We start from the raw sequence: 23,538 nt of genomic DNA on the forward strand, positions 1-23,538 counted from the left end.
CACAGCGCCATCCAACCCGGAAGCCAGCCGCACCAATGTGTCGGAGGAAAAGCGAACCCAGTGTCTCTGGTGGCACAGCTGGCGCTACAGTACAGCGCCCTTGACCACTGTGCCACCCGGGAGGCAGTAGCATCAGCTTGGTTGCTAGTAGCATTAACCTGGTTGGAACCTGCACTTTGAGTTGCTTACCCATTAGCGCCATTTGTGGGTGTTGGTGGCTGTTGCTGTTGCTGTTGCTGTGGCTGCTGCTGTGCTTGTATGATGTTGGTTGCAGAATGTAGCCTTGGAGCACCATGGTTTGTTCTCCCTGTTGGGATCCTGTAGGAGTAGGTTTCAAGTTTTATTAGTCGTATATACAGGATACGCATGGTTTACATCGTCCAACAAAATTCTTACTTGTAGTTACCTTCTCGACAAGGCAACAACAATAAGAAGTCAAATATAAGAATACAAACATAAAGTAAATGGCTCAGTAAAATAGAATAAACATTTCAAATCAAACTTTGTCACATATACAACAATTGTAGACCTTACCGTGAAATACTTACTTACAAGCCCTTAACAGACTTACAAGCCCCCAACAGTGCAGTTCAAGAAGAGTTATGAAAATATTTACCAAATAGACTACAGTAAAAAGTAACACAGTAAGAATAACAATAACGAGGCTATATACAGGGGCTACCGGTACCGAGTCAGTGTGCGGGTGTACAGGTTAGTTGAGGTAATTTGTACATGTACTGTAGCTACAGTAGGGGTGAAGTGACTATACATAGATAATGAACAACGAGTAGCAGCAGTGTACAAAAGGGTGGGGATTTTATTAATTGTTCAGCAGTCTTATGGCTTGGGGGTAGAAGCTGTTGAGGAGACTTTTGGTCCTAGACTTGGCGCTCTGGTACCACTTGCCGTGCGGTAGCAGAGAAAACAGTCTGTGACTTGGGTGACTGGAGTCTCTGACAATTTTATGAGCTTTCCTCTGACACCGCCTATTATATAGGTCCTGGATGGCAGGAAGTTTGGCCCCAGTGATGTACTGGGCCGTACGCACTACCCTCTGTAGCGCCTTACGGTCAGATGCCGAGCAGTTGCCATACCAGGCCGTGATGCAACGGGTCAGGATGCTCTCCTTCGTGCAGCGGTAGTATTTGGAGAGGACCCGGGGAAGCATGTCAAATTTCTTCCGCCACCATAGGAAGTAGAGACACCGATGCACTCTCAAGAGTGGTGGTGTTGTTGGTCCATGACAAGTCCTCAGTGATGTGGACCCAGAGGAACTTAAAACTTGTGAGTCTCTCTACTGCAGTCCCGTTGATGTGTATCGGGGAATGCTTCCTCTCTGCTTACTGAAGTCAGCAATCAACTCCTTTGTTTTGCTCACGTTGAGGGGGAGGTTGTTATCATGATACCACAATGCCAGTTCACTTACCTCCTCCCTATAGGCTGACTCGTCATTGGTGGTTATCACCCCCCAACTTTGGTGTCATCATCAAACTTGATGATGGTGTTGGTGTCGTGCAAAGCCACGCAGTTGTTGAGTACAGCAGAGGACTGAGGACACACCCCTGGGGTCCCTTGTGTTAAGAGTCAGTGTGGAGGTGTTGTTGCCAATCCTTACAGCATGTGGTCTACCAGTCAGGAAGTTCAGGATTTAGTTCCAGAGGTGGTTTCCAGACCCAGGGCACTGAGCTTGGTGTCGAGCTTGGCTGGAACAATAGTGTTGAATGCTGAACTGTAGTCAATGAACAGCACTCTCACATAGGTGTTCCTCTTGTCCAGATGTGTTACGTGAATGATGAATAGCAATGGAAATAGAATCTTCCATGGAACTGTTGGAGCGGTAGGAAAATTGGCATGGTTCCAGTGTGCCTGGCATGCTGGCCTTGATGTGGGCCATGATCAGCCTCTCAAAGCCCTTCATGATGACCAAGGTGAGTGCGACAGGGTAATAGTCACTTTGGCATGTCACCTTGTTTTTCTTGGGCACTGGGACAATGGTGGTCTCCTTAGAGCAGGTGGGGACTACAGCTTGGGACAAGGACAGGTTGACATGTCTGAAAAGCCGTCCACCAGCTGGTTATGACACACTCTGAGGAGCGGCCAGGGATGCCATCTGGGCAAGCAGCATCAGAGAGTGAAAACACTTGGTTGGATCGGAGTTGTCTTGGATGGCTCCGTATTTTCTGCCTTGAAGCGAGCATAAAATGTGTCAAGCTTGACTGTGAGGGAGGCTTGGTGTCACGGCACAGCTGGATTTGCATTTGTAGTCTGTGATAGTCTGTAATCCTTGCCACATGCGACACGAGTTGGAGTTGTCGAACATCAGCACTTAACCACCCCCGCCCTCCTTTTGGCAAATCTGACCATGACTCCTTCTTGTCGCCCGTGCTTAGGTCTATCCAATGCTGGTCTGACCAATAGGATTCCACGCTTCAATCACGTGGACTGGGATATGTTCCGGGTAGCCTCAGCTAACGTATATATGCTGACTCGGTGATTGAGTTTATAAGGAAGTGTATAGGAGATGTTGTACCCACTATGACTATTAAAATCTTCCTTAACCAGAAACCGTGTATTGATGGCAGCATTTGCGCAAAACTAAAAGCACGTACCGCCGAAATTAATCATGGCAATGCAATTGGGAATGTGGCCAAATACAAACAGTGTAGTTATTCCCTCCATAAGGCAATCAAACAAGTGTCAGTATAGAGACAAAGTGGAGTTGCAATTCAAGACGTATGTGACCGTGTCTACAGACAGACAATCACGGATTACAAAAAGAAAACCAGCCCCGTTGTGGATATTGACGTCTTGCTTCCAGAAAAAATCAACAATTTCTTTGCGCGCTTTGAGGACAATACAGTGCCACCAACTACCAAAGAGTGTGGGCTCTTTCTCCATGGCTGGCGTGAGTAAAACTTTTAAATGTGTTAACCCTCACAAGGCTGCTGACCCAGATGGCATCGCTTGTTGCATCCTCAGAGCATGTGCAGACCAGCTGGCTGGTGTGTTTATGGATATTTTTAATCAATCCCTATCCCAGTCTGTTGCCCCCACATGCTTCAATATGTCAACCATTGTTCATGTTCCCAAGATAGCTAAGGTAACTGAACTAAATGACTGTTGGACCGTAGCACTCACTTCTGTTATCATGAAGTGCTTTGAGAGACTAGTCAAGGATCTCTCGGTATTTTGCTCCATTCATTTTTTTCCTCAAGCCTGACTAGTCTCTGTCCCTGCCGCTGGAAAACATCCCCACAGCATGATGCTGCCACCACTGTGCTTTACTGTAGGTGAATGGATGGTGCCAGGTGTCCTCCATACATGATACTTGTCATTCATGCCAAAGAGTTCAATCTTGGTTTCATCAGGCCAGAGAATCTTGTTTCTCATGGTCTGAGAGTCCTTTAGGTGCCTTTTGGCAAACTCCAAGCGGGCTGTCATGTGCATTTTACTGATGTGCGTCCGTCTGGCCAATACCAAAAAGGCCTGATTGGTGGAGTGTTGCAGAGATGGTTGTCCTTCTGGAAGGTTCTCCCATCGCAACAGAGGAACTCTGAAGCTTTGTCAAAGTGACCATCGGGTTCTTGGTCACCTCCCTGACCAAGGCCCTTCTCCTCTGATTGCTCAGTTTGCCTGGACGGCAAGCTCTAAGAAGAGTCTTCGTAGTTCCAAAGCCACTATGTTCTTGGGGACCTTCAATGCTGCAGAAATGTTTTGGTACCCTTCCCCAGATCTGTGCCTCAAAACAATCAAATTTCAAATCAATCACATGTATTTATACAGCAGCAGATGTCATAACGTGTTATACAGAAACCCAGCCGAAAATCCCAAACAGCAAGCAATGCAGATGTAGAAGCACAGTGTAGAAACAATCTTGTATCGGAGCTCTACTGACAATTCCTTCGACTTCATTGCTTGGTTTTTGCTCTGGCATGCAATGTCAACTGTGGGACCTTATATACAGTTGAAGTCGGAAATTTACATACACTTACTTAGGAGTCATTAAAACTTGTTTTTCAACCACTCCACAAATGTCTTGTTAACAAACTATAGTTTTGGCAAGTCAGTTAGGACATCTACTTTGTGCATGACACAAGTCATTTTTCCAAAAAATTGTTTAGACAGATTATTTCACTTATAATTCACTGTATCACAATTCCAGTGGGTCAGAAGTTTACATACACTAAGTTGACTGTGCCTTTAAACAGCTTGGGAAATTCCAGAAAATGATATCATGGCATTAGAAGCTTCTGATAGGCTAATTGACATCATTTGAGTCAATTGGTGGTGTACCTGTGGATTTATTTCAAGGCCTACCTTCAAACTCAGTGCCTATTTGCTTGACATCATGGAAAAATCTAAAGAAATCAGCCAAGCCCTCATAACAAATTGTAGACCTCCACCAGTCTGGTTCATCCTTGGGAGCAATTTCCAAATGCCTGAAGGTACCAAGTTCATCTGTACAAACAATAGTATGCAAGTATAAACACCATGGGACCTCACAGCCGTCATACCGCTCAGGAAGGAGACACGTTCTGTCTCCTAGAGATGAATGTACTTTTGTGCGAAAAGTGCAAATCAATCCCAGAATAACAGCAAAGGACCTATTTAAGATGCTTGAGGAAACAGGTACAAAAGTATCTATATCCACAGTAAAACGAGTCCTATATCGACATAACCTGAAAGGCTGCTCAGCAAGGAAGAAGCCACTGCTCCAAAACCGCCATAAAAAAGCCAGAATACGGGTTGCAACTGCACATCGGGACAAAGATGGTACTTTTTAGAGAAATGTCCTCTGGTCTGATGAAACACAAATAGAACTGTTTGGCCATAATGACCATCGTTATGTTGGGAGGAAAAAGGGGGAGGCTTGCAAGCTGAAGAACACCATTCCAAACGTGAAGCACGGGGGTGGCAGCATCATGTTGTGGGGATGCTTCGCTGCAGGAGGGACTGGTGCACTTCACAAAATAAATGGCATCATGAGCAAGCAAATGTATGTGGATATATTGAAGCAACATCTCAGGACATCAGTCAGGAAGTTAAAGCTTGGTCGCAAATGGATCTTCCAAATGGACAATGACCCCAAGCATACTTCCAAAGTTGTGGCAAAATGGCTTAAGGACAACAAAGCCAAGGTATTGGAGTCGCCATCACAAACCCTCAATCCTATAGAAAATTTGTTGACAAAACTGAAACCGTGTGCGAGAAAGGAGGCCTACAAACCTGACTGTTACACTAGCTCAGGAGGAATGGGCAAAAATTCACCCAATTTATTGTGGGAAGCTTGTGGAAGGCTACCTGAAACGTTTGACCCAAGTTAAACAATTTAAAGGCAATGCTACCAAATACTAATTGCGTGTATGTAAACTTCTGACCAACTGACCCAATGTGATGAAAGAAATAAAAGCTGAAATAAATCATTCTCTCTACTATTATTCTGACATTTCACATTCTTAAAATAAAGTGGTGATACTAACTGGCCGAAGACAGAATTTTTATTAGGATTAAATGTCAGGAATTGTGAAAAACTAAGTTTAAATGTATTTGGCTAAGGTGTATGTAAACTTCCGACTTCAACTGTACATGTAGACAGGTGTGTGCGCCTTTCCAAATCATGTCCAATCAATTGAATGTGGACTCCAGTCAAGTTGTGAAATCATCTCAAGGATGATCAATGGAAACGGACTCACATGAGCTCTATTTCGAGTCTCATACCAAAGTGTCTGAATACTTATTTACATAAGGAATCTGTTTTTTATTTTAATGCATTTTCAAACATGTCTAAAAACCTGTTTTGTATTTATTATGCATCCCCAACTACTCTTCCTCGGGTCCAGTAAAATTAAGGCAGTTTATTCACTTTTAAATACATTATTTCATTCGCAGATTTCATAACAGGCCCCTACTCCACCACTACCACAAATCTACAGTACAGAAATCCATGTGCGTGTGTGGTTGTGTATGTCTGTGTGGCTTCACAGTCCCCGCTGTTCCATAAGGGGTATTTTTTTAATCTGTTTTTTTAAATCAAATTTTAGTACTTGCATCAGTTACTTGATGTGGTATAGAGTTCAATGTAACCATGGCTCTATGTAGTACTGCGAGCCTTCCATAGTCTGTTCTGGACTTGGGGACTGTGAAGAGACCTCCTGTGGTATGTATTGTGGGGTATGTATCGGTGTCCGAGCTGTGCGCCAGTAGTTCAAATAGACAGCTCGGTGCATTCAACATGTCATAAATTCCTATCTCTTATAAATTCAAGTAGTGATGAAGTCAATCTCTCCTCCATTTTGAGCCAGGAGAGATTGACATGCATATTATTAATATTAGCCCTCTGTATACATCCAAGGGCCAGCCGTCCTGCCCTGTTCTGAGACAAAAGCAATTTTCCTAAGTCCCTTTTTGTGGCACCTGACCATGACTGAACAGATCCTGTAGAACCTGCCTTGTTGATAGTGCTGTTAAGAAGGCAGAGAAGCGCTTTATTATGGACAAACCTCTCCCCATCTTAGCTACTGTTGTATTATGTTTTGACCATGATAGTTTACAATCCAGCTTTTCTCCAAGCAGTTTAGTCACCTCAACTTTCTCAATTTCCACGATTTAGTTTAGTCAATGATTTGTCCCAAATACAGTGCTTTTAGTTTTAGAAATATTTAGGACTAATTTATTCCTTGCCATCCATTCTGAAACTAACTGCAACTCTTTGTTAACCTCTCTTGGGTATGGGGCAGTATTTTCACGTCCGGATGAAAAGCATGCCCAAAGTAAACTGCCTGTTACTCAGGCCCAGAAGCTAGGATATGCGAAACCCCAAGGACAAACCATCCCCCCCAAAAGATAATTGTATTTATTTATTTGACCAAAATGGGAACAAATTCTTATTCTTATTTATTTTCAATGACGGCCTAGGAACAGTGGGTTACTGTTATTGGGTTACTCTTTTCAATGTCTGTCACTTTTATTACAAGGTGAAATCCTCCCAGATTGCAGTTCCTAGGGCTTCCACTAGATGTCAACAGTCTTTAGAAATAGTCTCATGCTGGTTTATCGAAAAATGAGCCAGAAATGGTAGTTTTTCTAGGTGGCTCCCATCTTGGCTGTAGTGTTTCCAAGCGCTTGGAAGAGAGCGCGTTCTTTGGTATTTTTCTCCGGTAAAGACAATAACGATTCTCCGTCTTAAATTGTATAGTTTATTTAATTGCAACCTTCTGGTTACTAGTCCAACGCTCTAACCACTAGGCTACCCTGCCGCCCCAAAAATAATTCAGCCTACTACTGTTTTCAATGGCTGTCACTTTTATTACAAGGCAAAATCCTCCCAGATTGCAGTTCCTAGGGCTTCCACTAGATGTCAACAGTCTTTAGAAATAGTCTCATGCTGGTTTATCGAAAAATGAGCCAGAAATTGTAGTGTTTCTAGGTGGCTCCCATCTTGGCTGTAGTGTTTCCAAGCGCTTGGAAGAGAGCGCGTTCTTTGGTATTTTTCTTCGGTAAAGACTAACGATTCTCCGTCTTAAATTTGATAGTTTATTTACGTATTAGGGTACCTAAGGTTTGATTATAAACATTGTTTGACTTGTTTGGAAAAGTTTATTTGTAATGTTTGGGATTCATTTTTTATATGCATTGTGATGGAGGGATATGGATATGGATATGGATATAAAGAAGGACATTATCGAACAAAAGGACCATTTGTGATGTATCTGGGAACCTTTTGGAGTGCCAAAAGAAGAAGATCATCAAAGGTAAGGCATTTATTATATCGCTATTTCTGACTTTCGTGGCGCACCTGCCTGGTTGAAATATGTTTTTCATGCTTTTTTATGCGGGGCGCTGTCCTCGGATAATTGCATGGTGTGCTTTAGTCATAAAGCCTTTTTGAAATCTGACACAGCAGCTGGATTAACAAGAAAGTAAGCTTTATTTGGATGTATTACACTTGTGATTGTATGAAAGTTAAATATTTATAATTCTATAGTTTGAATTTCGCGCTCTGCAATTTCACCAGATGTTGTCAAGGTGGGATGCTACCGTCCCACCTGCCCATAAGAAGTTAAGTGTTGCAGTAATTTCAGTCACTGTAGTAGCTGACATGTGTAGTGTTGAGTCATCTGCATACATAGACACACTGTCTTTACTCAAAGCCTGTGGCATGTCCTTAGTAAAGATTGAAACAAGTAATGGGTCTAGACAGCTGCCCTGGGGAATTCCTGATTCTACCTGGATTATGTTGGAGAGGCTTCCGTTGAAGAACACCCTTTGTGTCTGTTAGACAGGTAACTCTTTATCCACAATATAGCAGTGGGTGTAGTCAACACATACATTTTTCCAGCAGCAGCAGACTATGATTGTCAAAAGTCGCACTGAAGCATAACAGCCCCCACAATATTTGTATCATCAATTTCTCTCAACCAATCATCAGTCATTTGTGTAAGTGACCTGTGCTTGTTGAATGTCCTTCCCAATCAGCGTGTTGAAAGTCTGTTGTCAATTTGTTTTCTGTAAAATAACATTGTATCTGATCAAACATTTTTTCCAACTTTAAGGGTTGGTAACAGGCTGATTGGTCAGCTCTTTAAGCCAGTAAAGGGGGCTTTATTATTCTTAGGTAGCGGAATGACTTTTGATTCCCTCCAAGTCTGGGGGTTCACACTTTCGAGAAGGCTTAAATTGAAAATATGGCAAATAGGAGTGGCAATATCGTCCACTATTATCCTCAATTTTCCATCCAAGTTGTCAAACCCCGTTGGTTGATAGTGTCATGACCTTCCCTCCTGTGTGAGGATCAGAGAGAGCCCCTCTCTCTCCCACCAGAGAGGAGGGGGGTGGAAGGTGGCCATTTTATGATGGTCTTAAATACCTTGCAGGAACTTTCTCTCCCACTCTGTAGAAATGGAAGTAAAAAAGAATCCCTTTTACAACAGAGAGAATTATTTTATAGTACTGTAACATCCAATATTGGATAATGAAACAGTATTTCTGTAATCCAAACATTTGGAATTGTCCGTGGGTATTTAAATAACAAATCTTAATTTCGATATTGTGATGTCATTAAAGACAATAGAACAACATAACTATCTCTGAAAGTGTACATTTCCAAGTTGTCAGGTTTACATCTAAATGTTGTGGAACTTATAAGATTAAATATGAAACTGTTTGTGATAAGATGAAATGTGATTTTAGCCTTCTAAATGAGAATAGTTTTTCATAAATGTTCTACCCAGTCAGTGACCACACCCAGATGAGCACAGACATTATGTCGGCGTCATGGAACGCCCGCTTTTACCAGCGTGCATAAAACCCCTTTCACATTAGACCAAGCAGAATACGGTGTGAGCCGGATGTTGCAAATGGTTAGACTCTGCCAGACCAGTTACGTGTAGCACGAGATGAATGCGTCACAAATCCTCTTACGAGGAGGACCAATGCGTAGCGTGATAAGTGTCCATATTGTATAATAAGAATAATGAACACTGAACAAAACAATAAACGACAACGTGAAATAACAAAACCGAAACAGTTTCGTGTGGATCAAACACTGACATGGAAAACAATCACCCACAACTCAAAAATGAAACCAGGCTACCTAAGCATGATTCTCAATCAGGGACAACGATTGACAGCTGCCTCTGATTGAGAACCATACCAGGCCAAACACAGAAATCCCAAAACATAGAAAAAGGAACATAGACAACCCACCCAACTCATGCCCTGACCATACTAAAACAAAGACATAACAAAATAACTAAGGTCAGAACGTGACACACACTCACTTTAAGGAATTCAAAATGACAATATATACTTGTCTGTGTAGTGTCAGCGTTTGTTGCTGGCAAATATTCTTTACATCAATAACATAGGAATCACTATAAAACTTATCGTATTCCCTCATATACTCTATATTAGGCCCAGCCTTTGGAAATCTGATTTTTCCTAAATATGGCTACTGTTTTGTGCTCACTACATCCGATGGATCTGGATTCTGCTCTCAAGCAAATTTCTGCACCCTTAGTAAAGATGTGATCAATACATGTTCATGATTTCATCCCTGTGCTGTTTGTAACTACCCTGGTAGGTTGACTGATAACCTGAACCAGGTTGCAGGCACTGGTTACAGTTTGAATCTTTTTCTTGAGTGGGCAGCTTGATAAAAGCCAGTCAATATTTAAAATAATCCAGAAGATACCTCTGATATCACATACATTATCAAGCATTTCACACATGTTATCCAGATACTGAGTGTTAACACTTGGTGGTCTATAGCAGCTTCCCACCAGAATGGGCTTTAGGAGAGGCAGTATTTAACATGAGATCCTATCTAATCTTTACAGGAATGTGGTTCTGATTATAAACAGCAACACCTCCACCATTGGCATTTATATATTTTCTGTAAATGTTATAACCTTGTATTGCTACCACTGTATCATCAAAAGTATTATCTAAGTGAGTTTGAGAGTCAGAATATGAATGTCATCTTTTACTAGCAAATTATTGATTTCATAAACCTTGTTTCTTAAGCTACACATGTTAACTTGGGCTATTTTGATCACTTTTCCTCTAAGGATGCTTACTTATTTTTATTGCTTTACTGGGAAGCTTAGCAGAAGTAGATACGCTCATGTTATTTATGTTAGTGCAGGGTGAACTGCAAACAGTGAACTTCCTCCTAGGGCACACCGGCTCAGTGCCAGCAGTATAAATCTGGTTCATAGGCACATGATTACTGCATACTATAGCTGTAGGATCAGCAGATGCATTCAGGACAGTTAAGAGAGGCATTAATTAGGTTACTTACATTCTGTCTACCAACGCCCCTGGTAATGTACATTTGCTGAAGCATTATGACAACTCTGCGTCACAATGGTAGGGATTAGCTGAGCTGGGCTTGGGTCATTGATAAGCCATTGTCCCAACACAGTCTTATAATGCTGTGAAACGGTCCAGGAACCCAAATTATTGAGATGCTTATAAAAAATGTGTTTTGTTTCCAAAAGTTATCGAAATTGTCAACAAAAGTTACACCCATTGAGTTGCAATACTCACGTAGCCATTTGTGAAGAGAGAGAATCCTGCTAAAGTGTTCAATGCCACAATTCAGAGGCGGCACAGGGCCAGATATGATGGGTATATTGTTAGTGTCTAGCAGACTCTTTAAAATCCAGTTTCAACTGTTCAGAGCTGCCCTTCATAATGTAATTTAAACCCACATGGACTACAATAGGATCGATTTCAATGTCCTGACGTAGTACATTCGGGAGCAGCTTAGTAATGTATTTTACCTGAGCTCCGGGGTAGGACGTTGTTTTTGCACCAGGAATGGTCACATTTCTTACCAGGGAACTACCCAAAATCATATCTGGCGAGAATGACGAGGAAATCCACCCACTCCCACGCTTCACAGGATTTGGAGAACCCTTTATGGATGGGCGAGAGGCAGGATAACTTGAGCCCGTTGCTCCCGGCTCCTGGTGCAGTCCTCCAACAGATGGAGAAGCCCTGCTTGATCCAGAGCAGGGACGGAAGGTTGACGATGTCGACTTTGAAATCGTAGTAGTATGCACTGCGGCCTCAGACACCGGCAACCCCAGCGACGAAGGTGCAAGAAGATCAGGCTCCAGGATGCTAAACTATTCATTGTTTGTATCCGCCCCGGGCCTCTCGTTGGGAGTGTAGATGGCTTTGTGGGAGGCCGCTGTCTTTGGCTTCCACGGCTCGTGACATGCGACCATCATTGATTGCCTTGCTCCTCTTGCTGTGCTCCTTCGACTCCGCAAGGCAGAGATGCATCCAACAAGCGTGAATGTCGTCCAGCCACTGGCGTATAAAATGTAAACATTCAACTCTGTGTTTTCCCCAGTTTCTTACGTAGGCTGGCGACCTGCGTGATCAAGAAAGCCTCCTCAAGCCTATAATCCCTGGCAAGTAAATAATTGCATTGGAACTCTGAGTGATCCGGTTTGTCCCGAAACAAAGCGTAGTAGATACAGCTCCTACAGCACTGGAACTGTTTGTTTATTTCTCCAGACAAAGAGGGCTCCATTGCAAAACTCATCTGGTACCAAATTAATTAGCTTGATGGCTAACAGCTTAGCATCTCTGTCAAGCATGCTTCAACCTGTCTGTTAAGCGGGATTCCGGGTCAAGAAATAGCGGTCCTAGCTGTTAAAAGGTAACCGAGATGAGGAATCCACGCAAAACAAGTTTGGTTTTCACTTTATCATTATGGGGTATTGTGTGTAGATTGACGAGGAAAACAATTAATTTAATGCATTTTTAGAATCAGGCTGTAATGTAAAAAAATTAAAAGGGTCTGACTTCTTTCTGAATGCACTGTATTGGACCCATTTCAATAAGCTCTGCGTATGTCGCACCTTACTATTTCACAGGAGTAGCATTTGAAGTTTTTTTCTTCTTTCAAAATGTTTTTTGTTTGTTGCAGAAATATCTTGTGGAACATGTGAACTTTCATGTGCCTTAATAACAAACTTGTATGCCATCTGTAAATATGAATACAATTGTTAAATTTTGAGCCAAGTTGGTTTAGCCACTAGCCATGATTGGCTGAGATTATGGGTGGGCTGGACATGCCTAGAGATGAACTCAGATTGGTCTGCCATTTAGCGTGCTTCTGTCTATAACATGAGATGCTCAGTTTGTGTGGATAATCCTTTCTACTGCAGCTTTAAATTTTGTATTTATTTTTAAGATGCCATGAATAACTGAACATTTTGCTACTGCTCTCAGCAATGCTGCCCTGAAGTTAGTAGCGCTATCAACATAGCTCAGTGGAAAAAAGTTGGATAATGATCGTGCCATGCTGACACTCTCGGACTCTGAAAATGAATCAGAGGAATAAGGAAATCCCTGATTTAGGTAAAAACATTCTCATTGAATCAGACATTGTAGAGTCTTTTGATGACAATGGTGGTGAAGAAACTTTGTCATTGTCACGGAAGAAGTTGACAGTTTTGAAATCAGTGGAATGCCCGGTGGAAGCAGCAAGATTGCCAAAATCCGGAGAGAGTCCAAAAAGAGAACACAACAAAGGCTGTTGTGTAAAATACCTCACTCCGGATTACATCTTCAAACTAAGGGCAACCATGGCATCCATGACAGAGGGAGAGAAGCGTTCATCCATGCATACCGGTAAGAGTCTCACTACATTTTCAGATATTAAACGTTTCTAATTTGTAAGAAAGTTGTTTTCATTGCCTGTTAAAGGATACTGTTAGCTAGCTCGCTAACATTAGATGGCTGGCTCGCTAGCTAACATTACTTGTTTGATCTGTGTAGTAATACTATTAGTTTCTCAGAAACCCATTTGTATTGCTAGATATAGCCTAATTTTAGCTAGCTAGCTAACATTGAACCTAGTTGTTAGCTTTAGCTTCCTCCATGGTAGTATTGATGCATTGAAAACAACTGGGAACTCTGAAAAAATACGAGGTCAAAGCATGACGTCAGTGATCCTGAGTCATTCTGTAGCTCAGTTGGTAGAGCATGGCGCTTGTAACGCCAGGGTAGTGGGTTCGATCCCCGGGACCACCCATACGTAGAATGTATGCACACATGACTGTAAGTCGCTTTGGATAAAAGCGTCTGCTAAATGGCATATATTATATTATTATATTGATCTTCAGGTTGGAAAAGTCGGAGCTCTAAAAGAAGCCCGGTTTCTCGAGTTAGAATTCTGAGTTGGATGACAGCTCAAATCTTTTTTTTCTCCAGTCGAAGCTTGTTTTTTTAGGATATAGGCAGTTCTCAGTTTTGGACTGTTTCGTTCCGGAACCTATTTGCGAGATTCCGGTACCTCACCTGGTATGACAAATAAATGTTCACTGTTTGCAATGTAAAAATTCAAATAAAAGCAATCAGCATTAATTTGAGTTTCCACCTCAAGTCGCTCTGGATAAGAGCGTCTGCTAAATGACTTAAATGTAAATGTAAATGTAATTATCCTGCCCCCTAAAAAACGTTGCCTAATGTGAAAACATATATGATATTCTAAGAATGATATTGAGCCTGATATTCTAAGAATTGATTTGGGTTGGGTAAGTCCGGGTATATGATTTGAGCAACATTGTAGCCTGGACACCAACTCGTAGCAGTTACTGTGGTGTGAGAGAAAAGCATGCCTGTATGTCTCACAGAACCAGAATGAGATTCACTTTCTATGAGCTCTTTCCCTCACTCTGCTCTGATAGACTTGAGCCTGCAACTACCATCTCTCCAGAGTTGTACTGAATGTATTTCTTTATAGAATCATAGTCATGTGAATAGATGTGGTGGTGCTTTATCACCCCTGATAAATGTAAATACATTTGCCAAAGTTCTAGAATTACTGCTGTCTGTTCAGAAATAACATTCAGAATACTACACCAGCAGTAGGCCTATAATTTAGACACATGGGATCAATAGCTTTTTAATTAAAAAAAATGGCCTAGCAGTGGATTGTGTGTAGCCCAATCACAAGGTTCCCTACAGTTTATTTTATTTTACCTTTATTTAACTAGGCAAGTCGGTTAAGAACAAATTCTTATTTTCAATGACGGGCTAGGAACAGTGGGTTAACTGCCTGTTCAGGGGCAGAACGACAGATTTGTACCTTGTCGGGGATATGAACTTGCAACCTTTCGGTTACTAGTCCAACGCTCTAACCACTAGGCTACCCTGGGAACGAGTGGTAAATGTCGGTGAACAGCATGCAGCCAAAACAGGCCTTTTTGCAATATTTCAAATACAATCGTGGGATAGCACAGGTTGGAAAGCAAATGGCCCCTGCTGAAACAAAAATACTTATCTGTCTGTAGGCTATGCAACTATTTTATCAACTTACAAATAGGCCTATTGAGCGAACAGCATTGTTTTTACAAACTAAAAAGAGAGCGAGAGACTTTTGCCATGAGCACATCGGCCATCGCAGGTGAGTGAGCTGCACATCATTGGGTGAGTCATTGAAACTAGAAAGTTTAGGACTAGGCTTAAGACTATAATTTCCTCCTCATATTGTGTAGTATGGGTGTCTCCTCCACACACACATACCTAGGCTATTGATGGATTGAAGACGAGGTTGTTGTTTTTTTATTCTCAGTTTGTCAGTGTCAAAGTAGCCTGGCATTTCAATCATTTGTGCGGTATTAAAAGAGATTCTGCTAAAGTCTCCAGTCATGTAAAATTACATAGAATTGCATGAAATGAGTTTATAAAAAGGCCCAATTTTTCCCACACCCAAGGCTACAAAATAAATTCTGCAAGCCCCTCTGCTCTACTGCTATAGTCTAGACCACTATACAAATGCGATAATATGCTTACAATGCTTTACTATAAAGGTGATGTTCTGGTGCCTCAGAGCTCTCCAAGTCACCTTCCTCTCACGCTCACTTTTTTTGTTCCGGCACCTACCGATTTACAAATTAAGCAGTGGATATAGGCCAAGGACAAAATAAAGTGCATTTTTACTACTACTTTATTCACTGGGGTGGCAGGGTAGCCTAGTGTTTAGAGTGTTGGACTAGTAACCGGAAGGTTGCAAGTTCAAATCCCCGAGCTGACAAGGTACAAATCTGTTGTTCTGCCCCTGAACAGGCAGTTAACCCACTGTTCCTAGGCTGTCATTGAAATAAGAATTTGTTCTTAACTGACTTGCCTAGTTAAATAAAGGTCAAATTAAAACTTTTAGTCTTGAAATCTTTGGTTGTTTACTACACTGTTATTCCTTAAAGAGATGGATGGGGTTAAGGCTTAAGTGTCACGTTCTGACCTTAGTTCTTTTGTTATGTCTTTGTTTTAGTATGGTCAGGGCGTGAGTGGGGTGGGTTGTCTATGTTCCTTTTTCTATGATTTGGGATTTCTGTGTTTGGCCTGGTATGGTTCTCAATTAGAGGCAGCTGTCAATCGTTGTCCCTGATTGAGAACCATACTTAGGTAGCCTGGTTTCACGTTTGAGTTGTGGGTGATTGTTTCCGGTGTCTCTATTTTTTTGTTTGGTCTTTCACGTTGTTATTTTGTAGTGTTCAGTTTTACATATTAATGTGCAAATTGTCCTCTTCTGACAAGGAGTAAGAGATATCTGACCAATTTGCAGGGTGTGAACGATGCTGAATGGCTGTCGACAAAGAAGAGTTCTCCAGTAGGTTTGCCAAAACACTCACTGGCCATTTTCTCAAGTGGGGTTACAAGTTTATCAACTTTAAAAGCAGAATTATTTTCCCATTGTTCCTCAACTGCAGTGTATAATAACATTTTCTAGCCATGAGTCTACTTTTTATACAATATACAAAACAAAATTTTTAAATGTTACATAGGACCGAATCCAGGTGGTGGGTCACATATTCCAAATCAGTATTCTCAAAACAATCCCTCAGTATTGAGACTGTCTCTGTCTAGGGCCTCACTACTGTCTGAGTTGGTGGCTCCTTCGTGAGTTGCTGCTTGTTGGTGGAGAATAGGAACAGAGAGACGTGATCTGATTGGCTGAAGTGGGGCCGGGGGGTGGATTTGTACGTGTCACAAATGTTTGTGTATACATGGTCAAGCACGCCGGATCCTCTTGTGGGGCAGGATACATGTCTTAGACTGCTTCTAGTGGAGAGGATTCTTCTAATATTCTTGTACAATACACTGAGTGCCACCATTGGTGTTTGCTTGTGGCGGTATGTACACAGCTGTGATAATAACAGATGTGAATTCCCTCTGCATATAGTGGGGTCGGCATTTTATCGTCAGAAACTCCAGGTCAGGTGAACAGGAGCTTGCAATGTTTTCAACTTCGGTACACCAGAAATTGTTTGAGGAAACATCCCTCAACTCCCCGAGTCTTACCAGAAGCCGCTGTTCGATCCATTCGGAGTATGGTGAAGCTGTCTGGCAGACGAGTGTATTATCAGTAAGGCACGTCTCAGTAAATACAGACACAGCATTCTCTGATATCCCGCTGCGATTGAAGCCTTGCTCAGTTCAAAGTAATAAAATTCCAGCAATTGGACATTAGCCATCAGGATACTAGGAAAAGTAGGCAATGTAGCCCGTCTTTTCAGCCTCGCTTTCCTTCCTCCTCTTCGTTGCATGCTTTGCTTTAGGTCATCTCGGCCATGGGGAACAGGTAAGCCCGCTGTGCATGGAACAAAGTAGCGAAACTACTATTCCAGATCTGCGAGACTAAGCCATAAGTGTGTGGCTTCCGATTCATGATCCAGAAGTGTTTGTCGGTATTAGGAAATTATTACAAACATTCTGAGCAATAGCGCTTAACAGCTTCCCATCGCACGGATGGTTCATTTACAGTTGAATAGCTTGTGACAATGTTTCCAAACCAACATCACAAAGAAGTGGCTTAACTTGAAAATTATACCCGTACTGTACTCACGGTTTCTTTGGTTGGCATCGCTGATTTGCTCCAGGTGACTTGATAAATCTATAAAGTGTGGAACTGTACTAAATCCATGACAATTTAACTTAAATGTGGTGGCTTTTGAATAGCCGTGGGAAAACTAGTTCCACGTTTGAGACGTACATCCAAAATCTGTTTTAGAAAACCCAAGAATCCAAATTAAATCGATGGCATGATGAATCAAACTTGACGTTTTATTTGTGGAACCCAAAATGTTAAATGCAAGGCAAACAAGAAAGATCAGGGTAAAAATGTATATGGTTCAGAAAATGTATGCCATCCCAGTATCACAAACATTTTCCATAACTAGTAGGCACTTACTTCCCCTCCTTATACCCAATATGCACCTATCTGGGAAAGCCCACCCGTACTTCCAACTGATTGAGCCTAGAGGGCGTAATTGCCATATTTTAATTCAAATTATAGGACCATAATAAGAGGCCACATAACTAAATAAATGTAAACACCATATATGTATATAGAAATGCAATATTATATTCTTAATGAGCAATGTCATCTAATAAACACATATTTCTATAACCAAGGAAATATAGAAACAGACTCCAACACTCCCGGTCTTTGGAGTTGAAGAAGACTGCATCTTTCCCAAAACAAAAGTATCGCCCCCTCCCTTTACACCCCCCTCTGGTAAGTTGTCCCCATGTGCCACCTGTGCTCTTGGTCTGTTAGTGTTGCCAGTCAAATATAGGGTAGGAGCAGGGCAGGTGGGGTAACAGATCAGGAGTGTGATAAACACCCAGAAGCAGGAGGCAGGGAGGGAACAGAGCCTTCAGAGGAAAGGGAGATACGTAGTCAGTTGTACAGCTGAAATGTGTCTTCCGCATTTAACCCAACCCCTCTGAATCCGAGAGGTGCGGGGGGCTGCCTTAATCGACATCATTGGTGCCCGGGGAGTAATTGTTCTTGGGGGTTAAATGCCTTGCTCAGGGGCAGAATGACAAATATTTACCTTGTCGGCTCAGGGGGATTCGACCAAGCAACCTTTCGGTTACTGGCACAACGCTCCTACCCCTAAGGAAGGAGCCACATGACAAGTGATGCTGTTCGTGTCCCACTCGGGTATACTACGTTGGTGTGTTCTCAGCCCGGCTGTGGAGAATGCTATGAGTTATGCAACCTCTTCCATCGTGGCTGGTTTTGGATGCCAGAGTTGCATAAGAAGACCATGATCAGAGCTATGTTAGCAGTTATGATCTGATATAGCCTAGATATGAAGTTGTTCTGTTTTGGGAGGTATCCAACACCGCTTCGGAATAAGTATGGTCAGACAGTTCAAGACAAGACGGAGCCCAGGGTATTCAATGGACACCAAATAGAATAATAAATATAAAACCTATTGAACTTAAGTCCAATCAGTCTTGTTTTCATTTTCTGTTAAAATGTTTTGCTACAATGCCCTAATGAATATGACCCAGGTTTTTTCTGTTGGCCAGTGTGCTGCTCCTCCCTGAACCCCTGTAACCCTGGGAGGGAGCCCCTCAGAGGCAGGAAATTGAAAGTACTAACTAGTGGTGTGCTTGACGGAGCCAGTGGGAGCAGGCCTGTTAGAACATGTGAGACTTGCCGTCCCCTGTGGCCCCTGCATCCCCCAGGACCGGGGAAGAATAGACAAAAAAGAGCGAGGAGAAGCAAACCGAGAGATGATCACAGATGCCACGTTCCCGATACTGCCTGCAGGAGAGCCACATGTTTACCTGTCTCTGATTGGTCCACACCGTGGAGGAAAACATCTTTCTGCCTGTCCCTAGTTTATCCCTCTGTGCCCAATCAGTGGTTTGCGTCTGTCTGTCGGTCTCCATTATTCTTGTCTCCTGACTGCTCCTGTCCAGTCGTAAAAACCCTTCACAGAAAGAACATGAATGGAACCACACATCGATTCTCCTGGTTTGTAGAGTAGTATCTACACTACATGGCCAAACATTTGTGGACACCCCTTCAAATGAGTGGATTTTGATATTTTAGCCACACCTGATGCTGACAGGTGTATAAAATGAGCACACAGCCATGCAATCTCCACAAACAAACATTAGCAGTAGAATGGCCCGTACTGAAGAGCTCAGTGACTTTCAACGTTACACTGTCATAGGATGCCACCTTTCCAACAAGTCATTAGTCAAATTTCTGCCCTGCTAGAGCTGGCCTGGTCAACTATAAGTGCTGTTATCTTGAAGTGGAAACGTCTAGGAGCAACAGCTGTTAGGTGGTAGGCCACACAAGCTCACAGATCTGGACCGCCGAGTTCTGAAGTGCACAGTGCGTAAAAATCATCTGACCTCTGTTGCAACACTGATTTATCTTGTTCCAAACTGCCCCTGGAAGCAACGTCAGCACAATAACTGTTTGTCAGGAGCCTCATGAAATGGGTTTCCATGGTCGAGCAGCCACACACAAGCCTAAAATCACCATGCGCAATGCCAAGCATCGGCTGGAGTGGTGTAAAGCATTGGATTCTGGAGCAGTGTGTAAGTTATTTTGTCTGTAGCAACACTCTCAGGAGACACACCCCTCACCTGCACAGTGCACACACTCTCAGCAATGACACGCTCCAGCCTTTTTCCTTACCCTGCTGTTGCCAAGCATCAAGTCTCCCTAAAGACAGGAGTTTATTGATATTTGAGATGCATCTTTGGGGCCATGTGACAAGCACATCCATCAACATCCCTGTGTCCCTGAGAATGTTGTGAAGGGCATTTCTTAGAGCTCATATTAGTAGCAGTTTAGTTTGGCCAGCCATGGAAGCCTTACCACTAGTATCATCACGCTACGTTACCGCTAGTATCATCACGCTACGTTACCGCTAGTATCATCACGCTACGTTACCGCTAGTATCATCACGCTACGTTACCGCTAGTATCATCACGCTACCTTACCGCTAGTATCATCACGCTACGTTACCGCTAGTATCATCACGCTACGTTACCGCTAGTATCATCACTCTACGTTACCGCTAGTATCATCACGCTACGTTACCGCTAGTATCATCACGCTACGTTACCGCTAGTATCATCACGCTACGTTACCGCTAGTATCATCACGCTACGTTAACCGCTAGTATCATCACGCTACGTTACTGCTAGCATCATCACGCTACTTTACTGCTAGCATCATTACGCTACGTTACCGCAGCATCATCACGCTACGTTACCGCTAGCATCATCACGCTACGTTACCGCTAGCATCATCACGCTACGTTACCGCTAGCATCACGCTACGTTACCGCTAGCATCATCACGCTACGTTACCGCTAGCATCATCCAGCTACGTTACCGCTAGCATCATCCAGCTACGTTACCGCTAGTATCATCACGCTACGTTACCACCAGTATCATCACACAAGAAGTCTTCATGGATCCAGCTGTACCAGAATACCCAAGACCTGATCCGAGACCAGAACGGATCCAGAATTCTAAATAATTTCACGAGTCTGGGTCGGATCTGATATGATTGTCAGTGGTCTTGGGTATGTGTAATTTTAACTGACTTGTCCGGAAGGGCCTGTACAGATCCGAATGCGACAACAGTCTAAAATCATAGAGCCTCCATGGTGGCAAAAGTTAGGAGATATCTAATCAATGGAAATGGAATTTAAATTATGGAATTCAAAGCTGAGAGCACACAGGTAGGCAGGCTGCTACTTTATATTCTGAACGGAGACATTAGCTAGTTTAACTAGCTTCTCTTGGTTTTGATGCAGTCAAGACAGGTACTGTGTAATCATATTTGATAATAGCCTAGCTATGGCAGCTGTTAGTCAACTATAACGCGAGTCAGCTTGGTTGGTTTCTGTCCCTCGTCTCTACCTCTCAGTGTCACTTGCTCACAGTACAGCTCCTCCCTCGCCTGCTAGAGCATCACCTCTCTCCCTCTCACGCTGTATCAGTTCCAGTTAATAAAGTGTGTGTGTGTGTGTGTGTGTGTGTGTGTGTGTGTGTGTGTGTGTGTGTGTAAAACATTTTTATGCATATTGGGTCCGGGTGGGAAAGCTCCAGGTCAATTTTGGAACAGGTCCAACATTTTAGACCCTTGAAGACCTCATCACACTGTATGTCCACTACCAACACTGGTCAGGCAGGGTGATTCTCAATTTGAAGTATATTAATGAGTGAAACAAGCGGATAACTTGGATGAAAGCCTTCAGACAGTGTAGCATTCTAGGACCCCGGGTGACTAGTCACAATGATGTGATGAAAGCCCATCCAATCTACAGATATGACCTCTTTTATGTATGAACTAAGAGCACTTGTTCAGTTCTCCCTCAGACCCCTGCGGTTCCTCTGATCTTCTGGACTGCCCAGAGGCTTCACCAACCCAAGGCCAATTATTATATAAGGCTGTTATTTTGACCTGTATTGCCACTGTCTCACACAAAATGTTTGAAGAAAGCTTACTCTCACAGCCGAAGTACAGATTGGATATCTGACCATGGTAGGCCTTTTGCAGTTTTCACCACTGGCACTAAGCTATGACTGGTACTTGTGTTCTTCTTGCAGGAGTCTGAGAGGCTAGACCCAGCGTGCGACACAGACCTCACCATCCCCACGTCTAAAGTGGAGCAGCAGGAGTACTTGTGCTGGAAGATGGAGCGTGAGCAGATCGACCGTGAACGCTTGGCGCGCCACAAAAATGCCAAGGGCCAGTGGAGGCGGGCATGGGACATGGACAAAACAGAGAATATGTAAGCCCACTCCCATCCCTGGCTGCTTTGCACTTCTTCACTTTAGTTTCCTCTGTCAATCATTTCAGTTTGGCTATTATGTTTGCAGGATGCATGTCTGAGTGCTCAAATTCCATTTAGATTCTAAATTAATGTTACAATTAAATGAGTACTCTTCTGTATGTGCTCGTCTTCTGGTCTTGTTCTCACAACAACTACAGCTAACTACCACACATCTCATCTCTTACCATGCAAAATAGGCCATTCTCTTGTCATTGTAACTAAACTAAAACGTTAACTCATTGACACATCAAGCAGATTACCTTCTCTATTACTGCCTCTATTGAACAATGATTGTATCTCAGTCTTTCTATCTTCTGTACTTTTAAACTTAGAAATGGTTGCATTGAATTTTCTAAAGAAGTGCAGAATGGTGTCTGCACAGAGAAGATAGTGGTATAAACTAGGTACTTTCAGAATGCTAATTTACTCTGGTGGAAGATTTCCGTTGTTGGAGGTATTCACGCGATCCACATTTTGGACCATGCCCTATCCCATGATACTGATTTCACACGGTCACAAGACTTAATCCAATCAAGTCACAAGACATAAATAACAAGTCACAGCAAATGTAATGATGTTGGATGGAGACTGGCAAATAACGCTATTAGAGAGGGAGACGGAATGACCTGGCAAAAATGTGTTTGTTCTCTTCTGAGGTATCGTCCTTATTGGATCACCTCTGTTTATGAGCCGTTCTCAGAAAATGGCTTTGATAAATCTTGAAATGGTATTTATCCTATCATCTAACTACCCTCTACCTAGTACTCTTACCACCCTCTCCCTTTGTCAGCTATGCTAGACATTGGACACTTTCACTAGAAGAAGTTTGTAACAAGCTGATATGCAATGTTTTGGAACCATGGAGAAAGGATAAAAGTAGGCCAGTTTTAGGCCTTGAGCGCCACGGAATGAAAACATCTGCTTATATATAGCTTACATGATTTGAATTTGGAACCCAGTATTTGACTGTATGGAGCCGCTGTCCTTTCTCACAGTGGCGTCCTTACTGCTTAGGAGCTAAATATATGACACCCCTCTTTCTGTTCCTTGTTCAAACACAAACACAACAGATGTGCTGTGAGCAGTACAGTGGCTGGATAAATAAATGTTCTGTTTAGAAGAAAGAAGCATCAAACTTTAAAGAGACAAGATAATAGGATAATTTTAGCTGGGGCTGGGATGCCTTTCCTTTTGTGGCATGGTTTAAAAAAGGCCTCAGACTAACTAGAGTAGGAAAAATATTTTTTGATTCAGCAGTTTAGATGTTGTCAATGAATGAGGAGTGTAGGATCGTGACCTCTAGCTACAGATTTGTAATGTGATTCTCCATTAGCCGTTACAGGAAATTTACTGTTTGGCGTAGAGCAGAGAATTTTCAACCAACCTTGACGTGGCGATACTATCT

The 23,538-nt window shown here is 42.6% G+C and overlaps 1 protein-coding gene across 4 annotated transcripts in view; it reads left to right on the forward strand.

Moving 5' to 3' along the window:
- LOC124002078 (coiled-coil domain-containing protein 9B) overlaps nucleotides 1-23,538 on the forward strand; it is a 50,848-nt gene that overhangs the window by 21,552 nt on the left and 5,758 nt on the right. For all 4 annotated transcript variants that reach the window (XR_006832909.1, XM_046309338.1, XM_046309336.1 and 1 more), the window contains exon 7: nucleotides 21,907-22,091. Coding sequence is in view for 3 of the 4 variants with exons in the window: in XM_046309338.1 (XP_046165294.1) it covers nucleotides 21,907-22,091 (185 nt within the window). In the remaining variant the exon portion in view is untranslated. The remainder of the gene's footprint in view (nucleotides 1-21,906; nucleotides 22,092-23,538) is intronic.

The sequence above is a fragment of the Oncorhynchus gorbuscha genome, linkage group LG17 (genome assembly GCF_021184085.1).
Source record: "Oncorhynchus gorbuscha isolate QuinsamMale2020 ecotype Even-year linkage group LG17, OgorEven_v1.0, whole genome shotgun sequence".
In the NCBI taxonomy this organism is placed as follows: Eukaryota; Metazoa; Chordata; class Actinopteri; order Salmoniformes; family Salmonidae; genus Oncorhynchus; species Oncorhynchus gorbuscha.